The 27,178-nt window shown below is 43.3% G+C and overlaps 1 protein-coding gene across 1 annotated transcript in view; it reads right to left on the bottom strand.

Annotated features, from left to right (window-relative positions):
* Window positions 1-27,178, bottom strand: part of MRPS27 (mitochondrial ribosomal protein S27) — a 63,657-nt gene that overhangs the window by 11,922 nt on the left and 24,557 nt on the right. Inside the window, exons 5-8 of the mRNA XM_066617024.1 lie at window positions 9,789-9,903; window positions 7,667-7,745; window positions 6,586-6,701; window positions 823-925 (exon numbers count right to left, since the gene is read on the bottom strand). Of these exons, the coding sequence (XP_066473121.1) occupies window positions 823-925; window positions 6,586-6,701; window positions 7,667-7,745; window positions 9,789-9,903 (413 nt within the window). The remainder of the gene's footprint in view (window positions 1-822; window positions 926-6,585; window positions 6,702-7,666; window positions 7,746-9,788; window positions 9,904-27,178) is intronic.

Raw genomic sequence — 27,178 nt, 5'->3', positions numbered from 1 at the left:
TTACAGTCGGGAAGAATCAGAATTAGCTTCCTTATCTTGTCATACTGGGCACAAAATTACCGCTGTTAGTTTTTCATAACAAACTGGGGGACATAGAGCAGAAACTGTCACATGCTGTGTCAACATTGTCTCACACTTAAAAGGTAACAAGCCAGTTAACAGCTAATAAAGGAGTAGGACAGAACTACTGAGGGATTTGAAGCCCCGTATGAAACAAAAGTAATTTTAGCAACACAAAAAATGTTAAATAAGGAACTTCGGAGACTACACACCAAGACTTTCCAAAACGGGGTTGGAAACCAAGAGTGGGTTGTCCAAGGCTTGTGCAAAGGCAAAAGGCTGTGTGTTCAGTTGTAGACCACACATTTTACCTGCAGAAGGTCCCCGGTTCAAATCTCAGCACCTTCAATTACAAGGATCTGAGATAGGAGGGCCCAAGGAACACCTCTGAGCAATACCCTGAAGAGCTGTCTTCAACCAGAGAAGACACCACTGGGCTAGATGAGCCAATGGGGTCCAGCTCAGTATGTATTGCAGTTTCATATGTTCAATTGTGCTAGCTCAGATTCCATTTCTTCTCACCCCCAACTTATAATGCACAGCTCCCAGTACCTCCCCGCTACTGGTATTCCAATGACTGGGAAACAAGAAGAATTAATTATCTGGAATGTATGGTAGCACCTTGCATTTTATTTAATTCTTATTTTATAATAGGTCAAAGGCTACATTAGAATTTAATTGAAAAATTTCATTAAACCAGCTACTTTAGCCTAATAGAGCAGAACAAAAAGAAAAGCTTGTAATCAAACACTCAAAGCTTACCGAGAAGTGCACAGCCAAATAGTCGAGAGCTGAATCCCACTGTGTTGGTCTGCTTCAGGCCTGCTAACAACAAGGATGCGCCGAGATTTCTCTCTTCCTCCCACTAAAAACAAGAAATATGGTTTCAGGTGAAACCAGGACCTGTTATGTGTGACTGTTGCTTTCGCCACTGCCTCCTGTGTTTCCCAAGCCAGAAGTCTGCCCATTTTCTTCCTTTAGTTGTGCAGCAAGATAGACAGGAGAAGTACAATGCCATTGCAGCTGTACTGTCTACTGTGTCTGAACTTTTTTCTGCTTATGCAAGCACTATACTTTTTTTTTGTAAACTATCATCATCTATCATAATCTACAAGCACTCATAATCTACAATATTTATTATTGATGTTTGCATTCTCCCTTTCCATTGTAGCATTCACCTGATTAACAATGATACAATAAAGAAACACACGTGTAGAATAACTTCATTAAAAGTCATCTAAAACAACCCTGTAATCCTAACACAAAAGCAACGAGAAGCAGGAAGAAGGAAGCCAGGAAAGGGGCATTGTCATGAATAAGTACATGTTAGGCCTAGGTTGGCAGTAGAAGCCTGAACCACACTAAGACAGTGTAAGTGAGAAGTTGCTAGCAGTTCCGAGCTGCAAGAATGTGAGTAAATAAACAAAAAGATTGTTGTCTCTCCTTTGCTGGCCAGAAAGGACAGATAACAAGAATTACAACCCACTGGAATGTTTAGCACCTTAGTAGACATAGAGGCGCCTGATCAAGCGTGATGGAGTGCAGCTGTGGATCTCCAGTTGGGAGGGGTAAGAACTAGGAGGCGGTAGCAACCAGGCCAACTTTGAGAAGGTTCTGTCCTCAAAAGTTTCTGATTGGACAGTCTAAATAAGTATGAAGTCACCTCAGTACTATTAGCATAAGAAATTTAATAATGAGTGCCCAAAGAGTGTGTGGGTTCCTTCTTGGACAGAGTTTTTGGGTGCAACATCCTGCATGCTTGTGAGCTCCACTGTCCACCATGGGCACCTGGCCTCTTAGGTAGCCCTGGAGCTAACAGATCTACAAGAGTAACTGACCCAGGTGAGAGATGGGGATTAATAGAGATAGCCAGTTAGCTTTATTATTTTATTGCTGATATGTTTCCTAGATGTTTATGCTTCTAGCATTTGCTGCCTTACTGTAACCTTATGTAACCTTATGTACTTAATAAACTAAAATCTCTTTTACTAAGTTGTTTCATTGTCTGTTGGGGACAAAGGTTCAGAATCCTGTCTAGCCATTCAGCAAGCTATCAAGTGCTCACTGAGGACTAGTAACTTGAGGACTGAAGCTTTAATTGGAGAAAACGCTCAGTGCCTGCAAGGGATAGAATTAAGCCTAGAGGGTCTCAGTGTCCCTGGACAGAGGCACTGGCACATAGAGGGTGGTGGCAGTACTACTGAGCAGAGGGGCCTTGAGGGCTTTAGGGTTTGAGAACCAAGAACTCTGAGCACCCCAAACTCCCCTAGGTTTACGACAGGCATATGGTCAAAGTAAAAACATGCAACAATCTAAAGTATAATTGGCTTTGTTTAGATACATATATGGCCCAGAGGGCTTCCCCGAGCCTCCCAATGCCATATAAGGCATTAAAAATTTCACTATTGGTTTCCCTCCGGAAACAGAAGTAGTATTTTGGGGGGGGGGGCTTTTTGGCTATTCTGAAGCCTGCTGAGACTGCAGGCAGATGGATGTGGAAGGTTCAGGTGGAGTCAAGTCTGGCTCAACGTGGACCCGGAAGACCCACATTGAGCCAGATTCATGGATATAAAATATGTGGATAAATAGGTTCTACCTGTACAGACTTCTACATTTACCCTAAAACCATGATTGACCTGGAACTACAATTTTTCAAAGAGTTTCCATTCACCCACATGACCCTGCCTGAGTTCTACAATTAACTTCATAGACACTCTAAGTTGCCATTAACTCAAATTTGATTGGCAGGTCCCAGAGGTAGGGCATTCTCAGTGGTGGCACCCCAGTTGTGAAATCCCCTCCTCCAGAAAATCTGTCAAGCTCCCTTTCTTACTAGTTTTAAGTAAACCTTAAAGACTTTTATTTGGAAAAAATTTTATGGCTCATCCCACTTTCTTTGCTTATTCTTTTACAGGTAAGATTCTCTGGTTTTGTTCTATTTTTTTATCTTTGTGATTTGTGTGGGCAGGAGGTCTGGTCTAGAGGGTTGAGCCTCTGCCTGAAGATAACAACCACAAGGTTGCCAGTTCAAGGCCACCGGCACCGCGCGACCTTGAAGCAGCTGACAAGCTGAAGCCAAGCTATTCCATCTGCTCTGAGCATGGGAGGATGGAGGCCAGAATGTGAAGCCAGATCGGAATGAAACACCTGAATGTAGTGGTTCTTGAAAGAAAGAACCTTCTTTCAAATTGTAAAAATCCCTATTTAATAAAGGATTTAAATAAAGCCTGCCTATGTAAACCGCCTTGAATAAAGTCTTGAATAAAGACCAAGAAAGGCGGTATATAAATACCTGTTGTTGTTGTTGTTATTTAATTGCATTTGTTGCTTTAAATTGTGAGCCACTTTGTGAAAAAATTTATTTCTAAATGTCAGATATAAAATAGGCTAAATAAATAATGTACTCTTTCTAAAGAAGACGATGTCTGAACAGTATATGAACACAGATAAAATAATGTTGATCCTGACAAACTGTACAAGTCAGCCCCCATATCCACAGGGTTTCTGTTTTACCGCCCCCAATGGATAAGGAAACTGCAGATACGGGAGAATGCTATATAAATAGTGCCCCCCATGACCTATTATCTTTGTTTTACTGTAGTAGCACTTGCAGCGTGGGTGCTTCTTGCTTAACATTCTTGATGAACTGAAGAACCAAATGTGCAGGCAACCAACCTGCATGCTACAGAGATACTAACAGGAAGTAGGAACTCCTGCTTCCTATTAGTTGCCCTTTAGTGCAGCAATTTTCAACCACTGTGCCACGGCATATTTGTGTGCTGCAAATGGTCTGCAGGTGTGCCACGGTTAGTGGGGCCATTGGGGGATGCAAGCCCTTGATCAGCAGTGTGGTGTGCCTTGTCATTTGTCAAAAAACTGATAGTGTGCATTGACAATTTTAGCGTCATGAGATGAAAATAATAACAATAACTTTATTTTTACCCCGCCTTTCTCCCCGAAGGGACTCAAGGCGGCTTACAACAGGTTAAAACAGATTAAAAACATAATTTAAAACAAATAAAAACATATTAACACATCATAAAAACCAGAAGTCAGATAAAAAATAGTCAGGTAAAAAGAGCATAGAGCAGTAGCAAATCATAAAAGAATCAGGCCTGTAAAAAATATTAAAAGATGTTAAAAAGGCCGAGAACTCAGAAGGCTTGTTTAAACAGAAGGGTCTTCAGGCCCCGCTGAAAAATCTCAAGAGAGGGAGCCATTCTTAAATCAAGGAGAAGGGAGTTCCATAGCGTTGGTGCCACTACTAAGACCCTATTTCTTGCTGCCGCCCCATGTACCTCCCTAGGCGGCGGCAACCTTTCAAAAAGGTTGAAAATTGCTGCTCTAGCTTGTAGATTGGTTGCCTGCACGTTCGGTTCTTCAGATCAGCAAGAATGTTAAGTAAGAAGCACCTACACTGCAAGCACTACTATAGTAAAACAAAGGTACTTGTAATGGATGTGCGGGGGGGGGGTCCCCCTGAATCTGTGGAACCATGGAAAAGTGAAACCTCAGATATGGGATTCACGGATACAGGGGACTGCCTGTATTTTATTTAGAAATGTATATTCTGCCTTTCCATGAAAAAATAATATCCAAGGTGGCTTACAGCATTAACACAATGTACAGCCAAAGTAAGGTAACAGTCACAGTAACATATAATAGAAGCATTACAGTATGCAGCAGCAAGAACAATGCATGGATGAAGAATTTTATTTATTTCCAGTTCTTAGGAACACTTTTCTGTCATTAGTAACAAAGGCATTTATCTGTAGTTGTCACAACAATGCCCCTATATTTTTTTTTAAATATGAAAGATGTCCCATGAATCAGTCTCATTGTGTACAAAGGATTAGCATGAATCACTGTCTTAGAGAAACCCTTGCCTTCAGAGGATCTGAAAACAGCACGGCAGTATACATATGTAGAAACACAACAGTTCTTCCCACAGAATAATCATTGACATGGAAGAGCCCTGTTGGATCATTTTGATGCCATAAAAGCACCACTTTCATTATAAAGAAAGCAAAACAGTTATTCCGATGAGAATGACAGAAGCGGACTGAGAAAAGATAGGATTAGATGAAGGCCATTTGGTGGTAGAAAGTGTGAGAACGGAAATTAAATAAGCAAGGTTCCTTTCCAGAGATGTAGCTATGTTTCCCCTATTAAGTTATAAACCACATCATATGTTCAGTGGTGCACATAAGCAAAGACAAGAGAAGGCCTGCCTGCTAGTTTTCAGTTACAGTTTCTAAAGCATCCAGTTGATATAATTCCAGGGACCAACTTCCAGAATAGCAATCATTAGCCTCTAATATCAAGAAGGCTAAGAATGTTGCATCACCTTAGGAGACTGATGGGTTTATTTTGGAGTGAGCTTCTACAGATCCAAATGTGGGCTTGGATCCAAAGAGCTACTTAAGTATACCCAAAGGCTTGGCCATGGCCAGTGGAATCTTTGATTTATTCCTTTTGGGTGACAGATCCCCATGCTGTATTAAAAACCGTCTGTCAAACTTCTATCTGTTGCAAAAGAGGTTTGCCATGTAGTACTGGAGGCTAGAAACACGTCTAAGGGCGCAATTCTAGCCAACCTTCCAGCACTGGGGTAAGGGCAATGCAGCTCCAAGGTAAGGGAACAAACATTACCTTACCTTGAGAAGGCCTCCATGACTGCCAACCAATTGCAGGATGTAGCACATGCCCCACTGGCACAGCTATGCCAATGCTGAAAAAAATGGGATAGGATTTGGGCCTAAATCTCCCTTGGGCATACATGCATCTCTTTGGATACAACTCATGGGATATTTTATCAGATGCATGAAGTGAGCCAAAGCTGTGAGATGAGCTGGAAAACCAACAAGGGCCTGGCTAGCTGAGTCGAGCCCTCAGTTTGAGTAACGTATCTCAATGAGCAGCCACAGACCACCTTTCCCTTCTCCCCCGGACTCCCACTTTTGAAACCTAATTGTCTTGGGATCCGACTCCATACTGGCGTCTGCCCACGAAAGCCCACCCTGCCTTCACTGGAAATGGAGCTGTACCTTGCTGCTGATCTCTGAACCCAGCTGAAGTCTGAAAAGGTTGAAACCCATCTCAAACCATGATACTAAGGCCACATTTTGAGGCAGACTATGGCCTGATTACCAAAATCCTAGTTACTCCAGTTTAGATATAATGGCAAACTATGATTAAACAAGGAAGAGACAGAAGAAATCAGAATGCATAAGGGTAGGATGAAAGGGGTGCATACAAATCCACATACATTTTTCAGTTCCCCAAATCATGATTTGGAGCACTGGGAACACTGACTCTGAACTGTTTTACCATCTACACCAGCGGTGGCCAAACTTGCTACTGCTGTGCAACGGAAAAGCAGTCCCCATTTGGACCGCCTCTTCCCATTCCATCCTGGTGCCACGTGTAGACCTCCATGATTGGGGGAGTGGGATGCTCTGGGCAGTCGTGTCTGCTGTCCAGCCTGATCTATGCCAATTTGCAGGGATTATGAAAATAGCTTACCGTAAGTTCTGGTTCGGTTGCCAAAAATTTGTACACGACATAAAGTGAGAGAAGTTGTGTGGACACTTCATCAAAAGCCTCCTGCAGCATTATCTCAGTGACTATGGCCATGGCATCTAGCAAGCACACAATTAAAACATGAAACAAGAAAATGTGGGTGCTTTTCACTTTGGTCTCGCAGCTACTTACCTCATTTTTTTTTTCAAAAGACATTAAATGTGCAATCAACTTTTGCAATAGAATCTTAGGATATACGAAAATATAAGGCAAAAAGCGACAATTGTGTCTGTTTCAGAATAGAAGGTCATGTAGAGACAACACCTGGAAGCAGTTGCTGAACTTGAACATCTTTTCCTAAAATAATCCTATTCTGTCACCAGGAACCTTCCTCAAAATTAAAATGGGTAGAGAATTAATGCCAGATTAGTCAAAGATTAGGATTTGAATTAGGTTAGGTTTAGAAGATTATAGAGATTACCCATTAGGAGGTGGATCCAAAGTGCTTTACACATGGGAACTTTAAACTCACGAAACCCTAAGCCCAGCATGGTTTACTGAAACCCCAGGATTATGTTACTAAAGCCAAATCTAAAATAAACTCAGGGGCTGCTGTCTGAGGACAGGGTCTCTTGCAAACAGTTCCTTTGTTTGCTGGGTGGGAGCAGCATCCCAAGATGAGAAAATACACATCACTCCAAAGGCATCTTTGTCCAGCACTTGGGACTTGTGCAATGCTTTGTTTGACTTTGCTTCATGAGTGATCCAGAGCTGCTGAGGGAGAGGTGCTGCTTTTCATTGGAAGTCACTTTGAAAGCACCTTTCTGATACAGAAAAACTCACAATCATTATCCTAAAAGTGACACTCATAGAAATAGACTATTGCATTAATTAACTCTTCCGTGTCACTTGCTGAGCATTCACTTCCACTTTTTACTTTTTGGGCTCTTGCCTGTCAGTCATTGAAATCACAGAACGCAGATGAAAGAGAGAAAACCAAAAGGGGTCATGAGATCTGAGCATGTCAAGAAGAAGCGTGGAAGGAAATCATATACAGTCACTAGCTGGATGTTCAGTTTCTTACCTTTATAATTCTCATCCTTTATAAAAGAATCCAGTAATATATTGAAGGTAAAATTATCTGGGAAAATTCCATATTGTACCTGGAAAAAGAAACTGCATCTATGTGAAAAGCGTAATAGCTGTCACATCTCATCTAATATTGAATTTGGGTTTGAACAAGTAACGCAGTGGAGCATGTCTGCACTGGTATATCTTCAGCTTTTTCTTTGGCTTTAACTAACTGCAATGGGAATATGAGGAAGAAGACAACCTTTTGGAGCATACAACTGGGCATTTGGTTATTGCTCCGTTCGTTGTACAGGTGAGTAGCAAACAGTTACTACATGCCAATCCATCTACAACCGTCTATTTGCTTGTGCTTAAGTGCCTGTCTTTGCAGCTGAAAACAGGAACTGCAGTGCCTGTTCTGGAAATTCCTTTCAATTTCCAGGAAAGGTGTAAGATAATTCTGTGAGCGGCCCTCACAGCTCTCCATTCCTTCGCCTCTTCAGGTAGGAGGAAAAACTGCACACCAGAGCACGGCCACAGCTTTCCTTCCCTGCTAGTCATAGTCAGAGGCCAGTGCATACAAATTCAAACAGCCAACCAGCATGCATTCACACCACCATGTTCACTCTTATCATCCTCACATTGTTCTGCACCTGATCTTTTTCATAGGAACTCTTCCACTCTTTTTGTTAATCATTTGCAATGAGAATTCCAGAGGGACACATTCCTAGTGCGTAGTGTGGAAATGGCCCTTTTCACTCTAAAAGGATGGGGCACACGTTGCTGAAAGTTGCCTGCCATTTCAGGATGCTTCTGCCAAGCTGTGGATCATGGGCAAAGAAAGGCATGTTCAGCTATCACTTCCCACGTGTTGAAGTATTTTTGCAACAAGACCCACTACTTTCGCATACGTGCCAATGTGACGGTATCTCTATATCACTAAACCAGGAGACATAATCCACTCCTACCTCAAACTCTAAAGCAAATGGAAAAAAAACAAAGAAGGAAATACTGAATTTCAAAGTTCATCTGCCTCTCTTGTCCCCTTTCAATCTCTGGGCATGCAAAATCCAAAGAATCGACAGAAGTAAGTTGCCTACTTTTGTACAAAGCTGTTCCAGTCAAGCAGAAGTCTTTTTGCTGACACTCCCTACAGTGCTCAGAATGTCTTAACAATCCTTCACTTTTATTGAATGAATGAAATATGCTATTAAAGAAATAACTTACAGGCCAATCCTGAGCTGCCTGGCATGCAGAGCAGCAGCAGCAGCAGCAGCAAAAATGGCTGCCGCTGCATCCACCACACCCCAGGCAGCTGCCTCTGCCTCCTTGGGAGAAGGGAACTTTTGCTCCCTTCCCTCGGGTAAGGTGAGTGGCCCCACAATGAGGCTATTCAATTCTACAGTGACCCAAGGGTCAGCACAGAAACAAGAGCCTCCGTGTCGGGGGGGGGGGCAGCCTGACATGGAGGCTCAGGATCTGGTGGAAAGAAGCTCCACCAGTTCTGCCTCCCACCCACTTCGCTCCCTCCCCCTGGTACGCCTCCTCCCTGCCCTCTCCCCGCCTCCCCCCGTACAGAATGCCTCCTCCCCGCCTCCAACCATGCCCCCACCTACCTCTCTGCTGCCTGGCGGTCCACGCGACCACTGAATGGTGGAGTACTGGTGCTCCACCGGTGTTAGCCCAGCGTTGGCCAATGCGGAGCTAGCACTGGTGCTCCACTGGTGCTGAGGGCCACAAACGTGCCTTATGGTACGTTTGCGACAGTGTGCACCGGCAGTGAGGCGGCGTGCACTGCATAGGATTGGGCCCTTAAACACTGAGTAAAATTCTGCCAAAATCAAGCACTTTCAGGTTTCACTGATTTTAGGGGCAGTGACATAAGCATGTGTGTACCTTCTCCACCGAAATCAGTGGGGCTTGATTAAGAGTGTAACTTTGGTTGGATTATGTCCATTATAAAAGGGGAACAGAAGACATAGTGGAATGGTTATTTGAACCTCCATACTTTCATCCTAAATGAAGAATGCAGAAAGGACCAATGCTCATAGCCCAGGTTTCTAGCTTAGCTAGTTATGCCTTAAAAAAAAAAAGGACTTCCAACATCATCTGAAAGTATCTTGTCAATAGATTACCTTATTTTGTATCATGTACAAGGCTTTATCCTGTGCACCAAACTTAAGGCATTGCCTGATCCAGGAGTGAATGCTCCAGTCTCTCAAATAAAAGCAGTTAGGGCTGTGACGAAATCTATGGGAAGAAACAAACAATGAGATCAGAACACATGCTGACTCTCCATATACATTCATTAAAAAAAAAAAAGCAACATAGGAGAATGCAACACAAAATCACTTCATAGTTGCTTTAGTGTTAAGTCCCATTTTCTACATTTCATTCCCCTAACTTTCTATTTTTATTTTCCACTGACTAGGGTCATTTAACACGTTCAACAAATCTAGGTTTGTGTTGGACAACTGCAGAAAAACAAAATACACCAAAAGAGAATGTTCTGTTTCCTGATAAAATTATTTTCCTTTCAAGACCCAAGTCTTGAGGTCGCACCTCTTTTTAGAACAATGTCACTAACCTAAATTCAACTATCAGTGCATTCATGTATGCTTTAGAGCAGGGGGCCGCAACTGGGCCCATGGGTGTATGTAAAGGTGTTCAAGAGCATCTATCTGCCCGCCTGCTGCTGCCACCGCCGCCGCCGCCATCTGTATCTGCCCCACCTGATCCATGAGTGGCTTTTAATAAACCAGGAACTGAAAGTTTGACTATCCTCAAGCCCAAAAGGAAACATAGAAGCCCAAGGCTAATGCTCACAACAACAAATAATAATTCATTGTAATGTCTGAACCACTAATGGAAACCCCTAATTAAATAGGGATGGCAACTCAGAATGTGAAAACGTTCAAAATCAGTGAAAGTAACACACCTAATTAAGTTCACATGATAAAATCTCCTGAAGTAACATCTAGGAAACCAGAGTTATAGCCCGGAAGAAATCAGCAGTCATTAAGCAAAAGAGGTCCAAAAGGAAACCACCAGTAGAAGTGCTGAAAACCGCTAAGTTCTAGGGCTACACAATTATTATTTTACAGTGAACACTAGTGGTTAGAAAATTGGAATTTGGAAAAGAGAATGTTGTTTTCTGTTGTACAAAAAAAACCCATACAATTATCTTAAATGCTTAGTTATCGTACTCTTTCTCATAACCTCTCAGGCCTTTTCCCTGCTCCTAAAGGGCAGACTGTACAACTGGAAGCTGACCCAGGATGTGGTTTTTGCTAGGAGATACAAGTTCAAATATTTCAAATTTTAATATCTTGCTTTGTTTCTTTCTGTCAGTATGCAGAAGAATCACAACATTTTCTGGAAAAATTAGGGGCGTTAAAACACTTTTTAAAATCAGGAAGAAACTTTTTCTCTGCCTCTGTCAAGACAAATCTTTGTAACATCTGCCTTGATCTTTGCCTGAGTGGCAGACTGACAGTCCTAGGATTCACACAGGTTTCAAGAGACACAGGATGGAGAGCGTTACGCTAAAAACACAATGAGCCCTGGCCCATGCCCCTTTCGGCAGAGCAGCAGAATGAATGTGCAGATGTGAGCAGCATGGAGCCAAATTATAGCACCATTTAGTGGCAGGATTGGCTCTTCCGTCTGAATGAGCATGCTTTCCAGAACATTTATCAGATTATTGTAACCACCAACCCTTTTCACTTCCCTCTAGTGAATTTCTGAGAATTTTCCCTTATGGCTACAGGCTATACAGATTACCAAGAAGGAGGCTGTTGCAGTCTTCAGTGTTGGTAGATATTCAGCTGCCAAGCATGGAGGTTTTGAAGTGAAAGCACAGCATATATATTTAATGCACATACACATATAGTGTTTTCAGTGACAATTAGATCTCTTCTCTCCTATCAAATTAGTGTTAGAATTTTTAAAAAGCATATTCAGATATGAAGTTATGAATTGCCTTTTGGTTAATTAAATTATTTCCCACACTCCCCACTTGAATTATGATCTTAAGAAGAGAAAGATTCCATATCTGCTCTCATTAGGGACTTGCCTCAATCATGCTTGCAGGAAGCATCAATTTCAGGCATTCCGATTCAATCATAACTTGATGAATCAATAGCCTAATTTGTACTGACTGCTCACCAGCCATATAAGAGGTCAGAGAATAAGAGCTATAGTCTGTCACAAAGCAGGAAGCATCTCGTACAGTATAGAGTCCTCATTATTCTCCAGTTCTATGTTATTGTTCCAGTTCTGGGAAGGGCACAGGTCAAGCGGTAAGTGGTCAGGATCACAGATAGCTCACTGTAGGCTGGATGCAAGACTGCGACAGGTACAAAATCCACTGTCAAGGAGGGAATTTGGAGTGTTGCTCCAGCAGTAGTCTGGAGTTAACCAAAGATTTAAGTCAGTGGTTCCCAAACTGGTGGGTTGCAACCCACCAGCCAGGGAAACACCTATCCTTGCCCCTTTAAGGAGTGAGGAGGGGGTGGAAGACAGCGACGTGATCACCAGGAGGAGTTTTTTTACTTACCCCCAGCCAGTGCCATAATTCTGGGGGATCCTGGGAGTTGGGGGAGCCCTCTGCAGGGCTCCTCACAGTTCCAAATATGTAAAAAGAAAAAAACTCTGTCTACAGTTATTTAGACTCCAATGTTCTCTGTTGAAACCAGATTCTGCAGCATTGTAGAAGTTGACTGGCTCTGAGCAACACCTTTCTTTTCTAGTGTGGAGTACTATAATTCCGGGCCAACTCTGGAGCCTCAAATATAAGATTTTTTTGAAAGGAAATTTAAAGCTTCTCTTTCATCTTGCAAGTCTAGTCTGAAAAGAGCTTGAAGCAGCCATACCATATTAATAAATCTTTTATGCCTGAATCAGATGAAACCAACTATATCACAACAAAAACTACAAGAAGCAATGAGATCTATTGTGAGGGCTGCAGTTTCTGTAGTTTAAAACATTGCCTACTCTAGCATTTATCTGATACTTGTCAAAGGTATACAATTCAGGCTCACACAGGAATGTACAACATGGACACAGATGGACATCGACAGAAAACTGTGCATCATTTATGAAAAGCTATACCTGCAATCTGTTCTTCACATTGTGAAGCAGTTTCAATGACTGCTTATGCCCCGCATTGTCTTGTTCTAATCCAGAAAATGCTGACGGGCAGCCCAATCCCAACTAACTCCCCATGCAGCAATGCAGGAGTGCCAACACGGCATTCATTGTCTCCCACAGGGGAGTTTTGCCATCTGGAGGCCATTTGTTCCCTTCCTCCAGGGTAAGCTACTGATGCTGCCATGGGTCAAGTTGGACCTACGCCAGCAATAACACTGGCACAAGTCCCCATTGGCTGGTGAAGGCAGACTGAGCCTGGGAAGGGGGTCAAGATTTGGTGGGTGCTGCCTCCACCAAACACCCCCCTTCCTTGGTCCGATCTTCCCTCATTCCACTCTGTTACCTCCCCATTATGCCCACTTCTCAACACCTGTTCCAACACCTCCCTGCATGGTCTTACTGTCATTAGCAGGCTTCCAGAGTTGGTGGTTATTCAGACTTGGCCACTCATCACTTGCGGCGGCTAGGCCATGGTTGCCAGCATTGTTGTGTTTGCAACAGCTTTAAAGCTACTGTAGATACTCACCTATAAGGCAAGAAATTTGCTTCCAAAAATGCTGGGTGAATCGCCCCCCTCACCTTACCTGCGAGTAGTCATGCAGGCAGATGGAGGGGGCCATCTGTACCCTGTCTCAGGGAGGGACTCTAAAAGAGGATGGGCAGCGGCAATTCCTCCAGGTCTTGTGTGGGGTTCTTGGCAGCCTCGTCTCCCCCCCCCCCACCTGTGCCCAGTCGCTCCCCCCATTGTGCAGGGAGCCAGAAGAACCCTGGAAGAGGCAGGGCGGTGGGGGGGCAGCTTGCTGGCCCGGCGCTCCCCCGTACCCTCTCATAATCTGCCACACAAACTCAACGCAGTCCTGCCGCCATCGCCACCAGACCGACAGAGAGCAGGGAGCATGCGGGGAGCAACCTGCGCTGCCCACTCCTGAGTGCACTGCTGCAGCTGCGGCAGGCAGGGAGGGAAGCGCGCTGCCCCCATGTCGGGGAGCACCTGGCAGGGAGCAGGCAGCACAGGATGCTTCCCACGTGCTCCCTGCCCTCCGTTAGTCTGGTAGCGGTGGCAGCAGCCAGGACACCCTCACTGCGCTCCCTGTCCGTATGGCAGGGAGTGAGTGCGATGGGCTCCAACGAGGCACAGGAGAGTGCCAGGCCAGCAGGCTGCTCCCTCACTGCCCTGCCTACTCCAGGGCACCTTGCGCAATGGGGAGACCAGATGGGTGCAGGCAGGCAGGTGGCGAGGCTTCCAGGAACCCCACACAAGACCCTGAGGAGGCGCCGCTGCCCATCCTCCTGCAGAGGGTCTACTTCTGAGTAAATCGGGTGCAACCGTGTGCAGCCACACTTGATCAGTCACTCCTTGTTGCTTGTCTCTCCACTATGAATCAAACTGCACACTCCCAGTTATGTGTTATAAGTTGTGTGTTACATGTTGAGCCTCTGGTTTAACACACCAGTCACCTTAAAGGAGGATTGGATTAATGGTACTACAGGTATGCTGTTTACAGTGCACTTAGAGCCCAAACCTAGGCTTGTCCACTCAGAAGTAAATCCCATTAAAGTCAATGGTGCTTACTCCCAGGAAAGTGTGGATGGGATTGCTGCCTTACTCTGACAGTGTTTACAAAAAAGTTGTGAAAAAACAATTTTAAAAGTTGATGAATAAAAAGGTATCTTATGATATATGAGATAGATCATAGTTTTCAATAGAGACTGTTTTTAATACTGTTTTTGTTATGCTATGTATTGTATTGGCAACCTTCAGTCTCGAAAGACTATGGTATCGCGCTCTGAAAGGTGGTTCTGGCACAGCGTCTAGTGTGGCTGAAAAGGCCAATCCGGGAGTGACAATCCCTTCCACACCGGGAGCAAGTGCAGTCTGTCCCTGGTCTGTCTCCCTGGCTATGGGCCTTCTTTCTTTGCCTCTTAGCCTCAGACTGTTGGCAAAGTGTCTCTTCAAACTGGGAAAGGCCATGCTGCACAGCCTGTCTCCAAGCGGGCCGCTCAGAGGCCAGGGTTTCCCACTTGTTGAGGTCCATCCCTAAGGCCTTCAGATCCCTCTTGCAGATGTCCTTGTATCGCAGCTGTGGTCTACCTGTAGGGCGCTTTCCTTGCACGAGTTCTCCATAGAGGAGATCCTTTGGGATCCGGCCATCATCCATTCTCACGACATGGCCAAGCCAACGCAGGCGTCCCTGTTTCAGCAGTGAATACATGCTAGGGATTCCAGCACGTTCCAGGACTGTGTTGTTTGGAACTTTGTCCTGCCAGGTGATGCCGAGGATGCGTCGGAGGCAGCGTATGTGGAAAGCGCTCAGTTTCCTCTCCTGTTGTGAGCGAAGAGTCCATGACTCGCTGCAGTACAGAAGTGTACTCAGGACGCAAGCTCTGTAGACCTGGATCTTGGTATGTTCCGTCAGCTTCTTGTTGGACCAGACTCTCTTTGTGAGTCTGGAAAACGTGGTAGCTGCTTTACCGATGCGCTTGTTTAGCTCGGTATCGAGAGAATGAGTGTCGGAGATCGTTATTATACCATAAATCTACATTTTAATAAAAGAATGAAAACTGTAAATACGTGCTTCATCTGGAAATAAACTGGTGTATTTTTCCACTTTAAACACAGGCCACGGCATGTCACAAGAGTTTGTAAGCAGGTCGGAACACAAAGATGGAACAACCTTTCACATGGTTAAAGAAAGGCTAAAAGGTCAGACAATAACTTAATCCCATCAGCCAAAAGGTAAAGTTCTGGCAGAGTGGAGTCACTGCATCAAATCCCAAGTGCTAGATGAAAATTCAAGCATGAGCTAGAAAATATAGACTGTTGAGATGAGTTTATTTCACATTAAGAAAGTTTTTTTTTAAAAGTTCATAGAAATTTAGAAACACAGAGTGTTGCAGCACTTTATTAATGACGGACCAATTTATTTTAGCATGGACTAGAAAAGAAATTGATTAGCCTTTAAAATGCTTTTCCATTCTGTTGATTTTGCCGCAGAAGACTGGCAGCCCAGACCCGTAACTACCTTTTCAGGCTCTACTGTATTCTATGGGGGAGTTTTGGCCTCAGGAACATTTGTTCCCTTGCCTTTGGGTAAGCTCCTGCAGGCCCAGTGGGTCAACCTGGACCTGTGCCAGCTCAATATCTGGCCTAAGTCCACACTAATCTGCGAAGGTGGATCCACTCTGGGAAGGAGATCAGAATTTGACATGTGCCTCTGAACCTGCCCCCTTCCCAGGCCTGATCCACCCTCCTCCTTGCCCCCATCACCGCCCTGTTTGCCCACTCCCTCACCCATTCAACCCCTTGGGCAGACTTACCTGCTTCAGTGAGCTTTGACCATCTGCCGGCAACAGAGGAGGCCACAACGGCCTCCCTGCCAGTAGATTGGCAGCATGTGCTAGCAGAGGTTGCTTTGCAACCATCACAAAGCAACCTCCACTGGTGCAACAGATATTACGCCTACACTCAGATGGCATAGTATTGGGCCATAACTTCAAGCTACCCCTCTTGAAGGTTTTCTCAGCATCAGCAATAAGCATCTTTATTTTATTTTTTAAGGGGCTTGAAATTCTAAACCAACAGAAAGCCATGTGGTTCTAAACCAGGGTCTGGGGTCATATTCAGCCTGCCACAAAATGTTATCTGGCCAGCAGCAACTTTTTTTTTTGTCAGAGCATTTGCTAATATTTAACATTTTTACACATTGTATATATCATATCACGCCCTTGGGCATGTGAGGTGATGTTCTGCGTCTTTCTCCCATTGTTTCTTTGTAATTGTCACATTTCTCTTTTGTTCTTAATCACATCGTGCTGGCTACCAAAAATATCCAAGTAAAACTTATTCATTCATTTAAATTTTATTCATTCATTTATAAAACAGATTTTTTTAGGCCCGACAAAATGTGTAAAATACATGATGTGGCCATTCCACTGAAAAGTTTGGAGACCCTAGTTCTAAACAATACATGGCCTATGTGAGAGGGCCCAAACCACTATAAGGCTAAAGGTTGAGCCCCCAGAACGTAGGTAACTTGGGGCACAATCCTAACCCCTTATGTCAGTGCTTTCCAGCACTGGCATAGCAGTGCCAATGAGACATGTGCTGCATCCTGCAGTTGGGTGTCACTCACAGAGGCCTCCTCAAAGTAAGGGAATGTTTGTTCCCTTACCTCAGAGCTGCACTGCCCTTATGTCAGTGCTGGAAAGCACTGACATAAGGGGTTAGGATTGCGCCCTTGGACTACAGGCAACAATCATTCAGCCAACTGTAGTCTGCTTACTTATTGCCCTTACTAATGCCCTTACTAATTTAAAGACCAATATGAAGAGCCATCTTGGAACTCCCAGTTTCCCACCCACTGCCAGAAGCCTTGTGGGTATCAGTAGACTGATTCCTTAATTAGACAGCTTATTAAGGTGCAGGGTTTTTTTTCCCTCTCACCAGAAAGAAATAAAAGGAGCCAACTAGTTGAGTTGGGCATGAGAGGACTGCCAACAGGCCAGAAAAACGACCAGTGCTGTCCAGTGAGGACAAGGTTAAATTGAATTCCCATGATGTCCTACCCCTCCAGTTCCCAGAGAGAAATACAAGCCAATTTGTCTTGATTGCAAGTGATTGTTCACGACAGAAAAGGTTTAGTTAGAACCTAATTTTCTTTCTTCTTTTGAACTTTACTTCTGATTTTACGTGTACTATTTGGCTATTTGTCTTCCATCTTCCCATTCCCTCTTTTTCAAACTGAGTAAAGGTTCCAATAAACCTTTACCCGGTTTCAAATAAATAGCTGGCCTAATTCTTTCAACCAGAGAAAGTTCAAGTGCCCAATGTCTTCTTTAGGGCGCAATCCTAACCCCTTATGTCAGTGCTTTCCAGCACTGGAATAGCAGTGCCAATGGGACATGTGCTGCATCCTGCAATTGGGTGTCACTCATGGAGGCCTCTTCAAAGTAAGGGAATGTTTGTTCCCTTACCTCAGAGCTGCATTGCCCTTATGTCAGTGCTGGAAAGCACTGACATAAGAGGTTAGGATTCCACTCTAAGACTTTTCCAGTTAGCACTATCCAAGACTGGCTGATACTTGTGCAAATGTATGTGTGAGAGGAACTAAATGAAAGGGGTAATTGGATCTAAGATATTTGCCTTCCTATTCCCCTTCTCTCGTGGATGGTGCCAGGGTCTGCCAGCTGACGGGCAATCTCAGGACTGGGAGAAACATGGAACATCGCCTCACATGCTTAAGGGCAGCAATCTACCACTGGATTGTCAACATGTATCTCTATGTGCTTTACGGGAGACACAAGGGTGTGCAGGAAGGTCAAGTTCATGAAGGTGCACCAAGTTTCTCAATAGGGAGGGCTGTTGCTCAGTGGAAAGGCCTCTACTTTGCCTGAAAAAGGTTCCACATTCCATTCCCAGCATGCCACGCCAGACAAACAGTCTTGTCTGAAACTTGGGACACCAACAGCCAGTCATACAAACATTACTGAGCTGGATGGACCAGTGGTCTGACTTGGCAGTTTCCCATGTTCCCAACACCATCCTTCAGATAACCACAGCAGCCGCTGGGTTTTCACTGCAATCAAAATGAAAGAGAATGTCTAGCTGTCGTACACTTGGGTCTCACTCCCAGGGTTTTGGGGTGCTCAGAGTTGTTGGTTCTGAACCCTAGAGCCCTCAAAGATCCCTGTTCGGTAGTACTGCCACCACCCTGTAAGAGCCAGTGCCTCAGTCCAGGGAACCCGAGACCCTCTAGGCTTAACTATATCCCTTGTAGGCACTGAGCACTTTCTTTACTTAAAGTCTCAGTCCTCAAGTTTCTAGTCCACAATGAGGATTTTTGGTAGCTTGCTGAACGGCTAGGCAGGATTCTGAACCTTTGTCCCCAACAGACAATGAACCAACATGGTAAAAAGATTTTCTACTTTATTAAATACATAGGGTTACAAAAGGTTACAAAAGGCAGCAAACGCTAGAGGCATAAAACTTCTAGGAAACATATCAGCATAAAACAACAAAGCTAACTGGCTAACTCTATTAATCTCTGACTCTCACCTGGGTCAGCTTCTTTTGTAGATCCTCAGTTACTTAAGAGGTCACATGGTCCTGGTGGGGCAGGATGTGCACCCACCACCTCTCTCACTCAGAGACAAGGAACAAAGACCCTTTCCTCCGGAAGTGGGGCTGGAAGCTCGCCCTCTCCTCTTCCCTCCCCCTGGAGATCTGCAGCTGCATTCCATCCTTGATGGGCGTCTTTCTGGCTGCCTAGGTGCTACATAATCACCTTCCATTGATTTGTAAATCCTAGCAGCTCGGAAATGCAAGCCACTTCTGTGTTACTGTTTTAGCTTGGTTCAGGCCTTGCAATGCTACTAGGCCTGAACTGTACATATTCATGATACTAGCCTCCCAATTCTAAAGATGTTTTCATAGAAATAAATTCAGCTGATCTTTGCAAGACTTCTTTCCAAGTAAACCCAGTCTTTCTAGTATTGCATGAACACTGTGTTGTTTCTTTTGTTATAATAAATTTGGGGTCAACATTTTGTTAGCTGCCATCAAGTGGTGAACTGCAGTACAACCATGCTCAAACAGCAACTAACAGCATTGTAGCTGCAGAAAATGAAGCATAAAAAACCACTCATTTCATTGCAATTTACATGCGTGCAGAAGATAATTGCCAAAAGAGATGGTACTTCTCTAATTTAAAAAGGAAAAAAAATGATATTCAAATCAAAGATAAAGAAAGATAAAATTAATAGGAAGCACCACACATATTACAGCAGTCTTGTTGAAGAATATTAATTGGTTTGTTTAATCTAAATTCTGTTTCAAATAGATTATGACAAATGTGGAGAAGAAAAACACTTTTTGAGGGTCTCTTAGAGTTCTGTGGGTTCTCACATATGTATTGAGAACATAGTTACCAGATTCAGACATAACATGAAACCAAGGTTTTCGCTCACCATAGCTAAGAATCTGCACCATGATTTGAGCTTCCAGACATGAAACAGACAAACCACTTATCTCCTTTGTTTTTCATCTGCCCAGAACTCAGCATCACAATATAGTACAAGAACATAAGAAAAGCCCTTTTGCAGTGTTCTTCAACCTGTGGGTTGCGACCCCAATGGTGTAACGTAGCCTTATGGAGGGGGGGTGTCATAGCAATCTTTCAAAGCTGGTGCAATAGAGGGCTTGGATCCAATTCAATAATGGTATTGCCTTATCAAATCTGTGTTCTTGGTATAACCCTGTACAGCCTCTTCTTGCTGTCTTGCCCTGCAGCTCTCAAGGCTAGCCCTGCTCAGGCTGCCACCTCACAGGGTTGTTGTGAAGACAAAAGAGGTAGGGGGAAATGGGGCAGACGGTAGCATGAGGATCAGGTCCTGGTGGAGGGGCGGAATTGTGATGGGTCCCCGATCTGTTTATTTAAGGGGTTGTGGCATGAAGAAGGTTGAAGACTACTGCCCTATTGAATCAGGCCAAAGTCCTATTTAGTGCAGCATCTTGTTTCCCACACTGGTCAACCAGCTGCTTCTGCAGAGCCCACAAGCAGGAGAAAGGCATACCTGCCATTGCAGTAGTGATCGTGACCCTTGTGCCACTTGAGACCAGGATCGCAAAATACTGCCCCCCCCCCCGGAAAATGCTGGTATCCCCCCACGTGTCAGATCCAGAGGCCTTCTGAGGTCTCCAGAGGGCATGAAGACATCACTTCCTATGTCTTGAGGAAACAGGAAGTAATGTTTTTAGGCCCTTAGAAGGCCTTCTAAGTTTCCGAGAAACTGGAAGTGATGCTTTCACATCCTCCCGAGGCTTTAGAAAGCCTTCTGAGGACCAGAGGGGCTGCATGTAGTCTCTGTGGGCCTTAGAAGGCCTCAGGAACAGAAGGCAAGGCACATGCAGCCCTCAGGACGGCACCACTGCAGTGGTGTCACCCCCCAGACATGCCGCCCAGGATCATTTGCACCCATGGACCTCCCTTCGGAATGCCACTGCTCCCCTATAACAGGTATTCAGAGGCCTACTACCACTAAACCCAGAGGTAGTACATATGGTTGGCAACCTGAATTTGTCCAATACTTTTTTAAAGACACTGAAATTAGTGGTCCTCATATCTTGTGGCAGTGAATCCCACAGACTAATGCGCTTTGTATCTTCTTTTGTCTCTTCCAAATCTCCTGCTTATCAGTTTCATTGGATGTTCCATGCTTCTAATATTGTGAGAGAGGAAGGAAACCTCTCCCTCCTTCCCTCTCTCCCTCCCCCTTTCATAATTTTATAAGCTTCAATCATGCCCCCCTCCTTAATTGCCTTTCTTCTAAGTGAAAAGCCTCCAAATATTGTAGCCTATCCTTACTCCAGCCCTCTAATCATTTTGCTTGCCCTCTCTTGCATCTTTTCCAGGACTTAACTTTTAAAGAAACTATGCCGATTCCCCTTCAGCAAGCCTTGTTCTTCTATTATTCTTTCTATAATTATGCTTTCCACAAGTTTACCCAGAATAAATGTTAAACTGTCCAGTCTGTCGTTTCCCAGTCCTTCCTGGAACGCTTATTAAACATCAGTGGTACACTGGTTACTTTCTAGTTCTGCAGTGAAGATAGATGCAAAAAAATTCATTCCGTTTCTCTGCAGACTCCATATCCTCTTCAAGCTTCTCACTTATTCTCTGTTATCTAATAGTCCAACAACCTCCCTAAAGGGAAACTTCCGTTTCCATGGTGCAACAGTCCTCTTGAGATGGACCAATGGTTTTAACTATGGTTTGTGAATAGACTGTGAATTCAGACAAAACAGCAAACCCTAGTTAGCACAAACCACAGTTTGCAAACCAGCTTCAAACTGCTGTTTCAGTTCCAGGTTTGTTAGCTCGCCTAAAACAAATTTTGCAGGCTGACTTGGGTTCAGTCATCAGCCATGATTTTGCATTGTCCCAATTCAGTCAGCATGCAAGTATGCAGTGTAATCCAACTGAAGCCACTTCATGGGTCTATTTCATCATATTGTATGTGCATCAGGGAGCCACATCCTGTGAGAGTACAGGGTAAAATAGACCACTGTAGCCACAAAAACACAATTACATATAATGCATGTATACCTACAATGTATACGTATACCTACAGTCTATACAAACAAATTTACTTTTCACAAAGTTGGTTTACTTCAGATTTAAAGAGTTTTGAGAGGAAACCAGAAAGGAAGGAAAGACTTGAACTGCTGATGAAGTTTTCAAACTCCCAGAAATAAGCTGATATCCTGGAACAAGTCCAAAGTCACTTCACTTTCAAAATGCAAGTCATAGCTTTGTGTTAAAGCTTTAGCCTGAAAATGCTAAGGTCTTTCTTCCCAGGCATATTTTTAGGTACAAAGCTTAATGATCAAATAGATTCCAGGAGCTTAGCTTAGAAACTGGAGGGCTAAGAAGGACGTCACCAAGAAATCTCCTTTGTCTGCCCTTTCAAGCTGTAAGCTGTGGAAGAAATCCTCTGCATTATATAGTTTTGGATTTGTTTTTTTTAAAGGGCCCAGAGGCATTGATCATGCCTCACTATCAATGAAAATTGTCCCACAAACCCTTTGGTCCTTGGAAGTTTCGTTTTAATCATGCATGAGTAAAAGAAGTCTTTTATCTCTTTGCCTATATCAATGTGACATCCATTTGTAGGTATGTATGCCCATGTCTGAATTTCTGTTCAAGCCCTTGTACCACACAGAAAAACAATATGATTGGACACTGTATAATAGAAGCACACAGTGCACATTTTAGCTTGATTACTCTTGACTCAGAGCATTAACAAAAGGAAAAGCTTTTCTGGACTTGTAAAAATAAATGATTTGTTCTGGACTGAGACTATATGCATATCCCCTACTGAATGATTGGCACACTCAGCTTAGACAGCATTTTTCATGTATCAGGGAGGAGGAGGAAGAAAGAGATTTGGATTATGAATGCCAAGTTTTTGGGCACAAGAGTACACTAAGACACAAAAAACTCTTCTGAAGACCATCTCCTTTCTTGTGTTGCATATACACCCCTTTAAACAATGCACCAAATTCAAACACAGCAAGGGCATACACAGATGAATTCTCAGTAGCAGTTCTACAAAGGTAGAAAGCCTTACAAGTCTAACCAAGCTAGAGAATGGCTACTTTTCAGGATCCCTCAAGTTGAACTAAAAATGTTATGGCCTGATGCAAAGAGCTATAGGAAGCATCTGGATTGAGTCTTATACCTTATAAGCCAGTGGTTCTCACACTTTTAGCAGTAGGATTCACTTTTTAGAATGAGAATCTGTCAGGACCCACCAGAAGTGATGTCATGACTGAAAGTGACATCATCAAGCAGGAAAATTTTTTAACAAACCTAGGCTGCAATCCTACCCACATTTACCCACGAGCAAGTCGCATTTACTATCATATACACAATAACCTGTTAAAAGATCTGTAACAATTCCCCAAATGCAGTCACATACCATCAAGTCTAAAATAAAATAAAATATTGAAATGAATGGGGACCCACCTGAAATTGGCTCACGACCCACCTAGTGTGTCCCGACTCACTGTTCTAGGCCTTTTCTGGTCAACAGATTTGTACCTGCTTGCTCGTTTGGTTCAATTCCACAGCCTCAGTAATGGACCTCAGGAACTCTTGACTGGAAAATATTCACTCAAGATTGTGCTGGAAATCAAGATCATGAACTACAATATAGCTATTAACCCACAGATTTTCATAGACGGAAAAATACAAGATCATCAGGTGAAAACTAGCCCACACTAATCTAAAACAGTGGTTCGCAAACTTTTTAACACCAGGATTCACTTTTTTATGCTATAGAGACCCATAGAGGTTTACCAGACTTTTAAAAAAAGGAGATCTAGAAAGAAATTTATTTACTTTATAAGTAATAACAACAAAAAATAACTTCAAATATTTATTTCCCTATACAGGTCCAGCCTATTTATACACAGATTTTTTAATACATGGATTTGACTCAACATGAACGGCCACTGCAAATGAGAAGGAATGTGCTGATCCCTGGAGAAGGCGAAAAATGCATCCCTTTAAAATCAGTTTAAAAAACTGAACAGTCCTTTAACAATAGCCTCCTTAATGAGAGAGAGAGAGCTGGCTGACAATCCATCAATCCTTTTCTCTCCAGGAGACCCCTTTCTTTCCCCTGAGCATGTGAAAGAAAGGTGATCCCTTTGCATTGGTGAAGGGAGGGACTGAGTGAATCGCTTTTCTAAGCTCTTGGGGGACAACTGATTGATGGTCTTCTTAAGGACTCTTACCTCACAAAGATCAGCAAAGTTGTTTTTAAAATCACAGGAGCAAAGAAACTTTGATTTTTAAACTGATTTGCTATAGTTTGTTTTTTGCCATCCATGTCAGTGCTTGGAACAGAACCCATGTGAATAATGAGGCTCAACCTGTATTTACACATGCTTGCAAACTGCAAGAGCTGAACTCTTTGCCGGGTAATTAGCAGCTACAGTATCTGATTTTTGAACAGCCTCAGGGCTTGTGGCAATTAGTTATCTGATCTTTCCATCACCCTTTGGCAGAGGGCCCCAACCCACAGTTTGGGTACCACTGGTCTAAATGATTTTCTTCTTTGTAGCATGGTAAAAAAATAATGTCTTTGTTGAGAAAATGGCAGCAAGCCTGTAGTCTTTACTCTCTTATTTGCAGCCTTGTGGGAGCCTTTGAAGAGGAACCATTATGTACTCAGTGTTAAAAATTAACAACATTACAGGTTAAGACTCATTATTCGCGAGGGTTCTGTTCCTGAGACCTCTGCGATTAAAAAAATTGCATAGATCTAAACCAGAACCGGAAATGACTTTTTAAAAAAAATTTACGCAATTTGCGTAAGTACATTCATAAGATGTGCAAATAATGTTAGATTCTACCATTTGGATACGCAAACTAACTAAGACATACGCAAATAGCGCTGCAACCTAAACCAACGTTTGGGCAGCCTACAGAAATTTACATTTAAATAGAAACCACCCAAGACAAAGGAAGAGGACCACAGGCAGGTGTTTAAAATGTGAACAGTTTAGTTTAACAGGTACTGTACTGTAAATATTGTACTGTAACATGCAGTTACATTAAAGTATGCAAAGTGTTGCTACATTTTTTTCCAATTTTGCACCCAACCTCAGTTGAAGACATCCCACTTTTCAGCATGTCCAGGATTTTGATCTTCTCACTAAGAGTCAGCGCCTTATGTGCCCTCTTCTCTGTACCCTTTGTGGTCCTGGTACTGCTTTCAGCACCTGGTTGCTTTTTGGAAGCCATTTCTGTTCTTTTGCAGGGTGGGTTCTGCCTATCTCTGTGCAAAATCACCAGCACAAGACAGAAGAGTTGTTAATTGGTGGGGAGAGCTTTGTCTGTTTACCAAACTGCCTCCACCTTAGTGTTTGGGGACTGTCAGCACTACCCTGTGCATGTCTATTCTGAAGTAAATTCCATTTTCTTCAATGGTTTTTACTCCCAGGAAAGTGTATAGAATTGCAGGCTGCATCTGAAACTGCCAAACTGACTCCACCTTAGTGTTTGGTGACTGCCAGCACAACCCTGTGCAAGTCTACTCTGAAGTAAATGCCATTTTCTTCAATGGTGTTTACTCCCACAAAAGTGTATAGGACTGCAGGCTGCATCTGAACCTGTACCCTACTGTATGCAGAATTTTGTTCTGCTATTAAAAAAATGCTCCTTATGGTGCTTGTGTACTGTAACTTTTTAAAAACATTGGGGGGGGATGGGGACTTCAACAAGGAAACCCTGTGTGTTGATGCTTCATTTTTGGTGCTTGTGTAACTTTAAAAACTTTTTGGGGAACTTGCTTTGGGACTGCTTGATGGGAACTTTGTGGATTAGGGGTACTGCACCATACCTTATGCTGTGTGCAGCACACGAGGCGGGTGCAATATTAATAAGCCTTTTCTATGGCTCTTTACGGGGCTCGCAATCAAAGTGCCTTTACTATGGCTTTTTTACAGAGACTGTTTGCGCACGAAGCTTGTGGAGCCTCAGATGTTGGGGGCTTCTGTGGTGTTTACGGCTCCTGCGCCAGGTGCGCACAGTCAAAGAGCCATAGAAAAGCCTCTTTACGATGATGGGGGGAAGGTTCTAGTGTGTTTGCTGTGCCTGCCCGCAGCAGGTGCAACTTGAGGAAACCTCTCCCAAGCTCCAGGGGCTACATCTGCGCCTGTGCGAGGCGCATCCATGTTTTCACTCTCGGAGCTGCCTACAAATGGTGGCAATTGAGGCTTCCAACAGTGTTTTAAGGTACAATGTGCGATGTGAGTGACACTTAATTCCCCCCCCACCCGAGACGCTTTGAGACAAAAACGTGGATAAATAATTCGTGGTTAAATAGGTTACAGCTGTAGTCTTTTTATGTATGAAACACTGAACATGAGCTTTGAAGGTTGCTTGTTTAATTAAAAAAAAAGAAAAGCAAACAGCTTTGGAGTCTTCTACAAATTATAGGTTTTCCCCCCCCTCACACAGGAGCAAATGCATAGGAGATAAGAAAAAGAGATCAATATCGGTCTCATGCCATTTTCACTGTTCAGGGTTGTCTCCCGAATGAGATAACATTTTAAAACCCCTATAGTCTCCTTCATAGTCTTTCTTCCTTCCTTTCCTTCCTTGTGTAGAAGAAACACTGGGGGGAAAAGCTGGATATGTTTTCTCATGTATAAATAAAGAATTTACACTATTTTTTTGCCATGAAGCTAAAAATCCTTGAAGATAAAATGCTTAAGGAACCAAACTGGAATATATTTTGTTTTCAAAGAATCTAGTTAACACAAAAAAAAGAAAGAAAAAAAGGCCGTATTATTTCTCTCTTCTCAAAATACTTATGGGCTCAGACAGCTGAAAATGACTAGATCTGAATACAAATTCCTTTAATAATGTAGTGTCAGAACAGAGGCTATGATAGGCCCCAGAAAATGCTCGAGAATGATGGCGTGAGCTGTTGCTATAGTAACACGATAAGAGATTCTCTGGTGCTTTCCACAGTCCCAGCACAACCACAGTAAAGTCTAGTGTACAACAAGCTGCTTGAATAACATTTTCCCCTATTACTTATAGCAGATGTTAAAAGAGAAAAGAGAGAGAGAGAAAAAGGAGAGGGTCTAAATATTTAGCTTATTACGTTGGAAACATTAGCCAAACATCAGCAATCGTATAATGCAGTGTTTCTCAAACTACAGGTCAGGACCCACTAGGTGGGTTGCAAGGCAATTTCAGGTGGGTCCCCATTCATTTCAATATTTTATTTTTAATATATTAGACTTGATGCTACCATGGTATGTGACTGCATTTGGGAAGATCTGTATTCTTAACAG

Source organism: Tiliqua scincoides, chromosome 2 (genome assembly GCF_035046505.1).
Source record: "Tiliqua scincoides isolate rTilSci1 chromosome 2, rTilSci1.hap2, whole genome shotgun sequence".
NCBI classification, from domain to species: domain Eukaryota; kingdom Metazoa; phylum Chordata; class Lepidosauria; order Squamata; family Scincidae; genus Tiliqua; species Tiliqua scincoides.
This window is presented reverse-complemented; position numbering and strand designations above follow the sequence as displayed.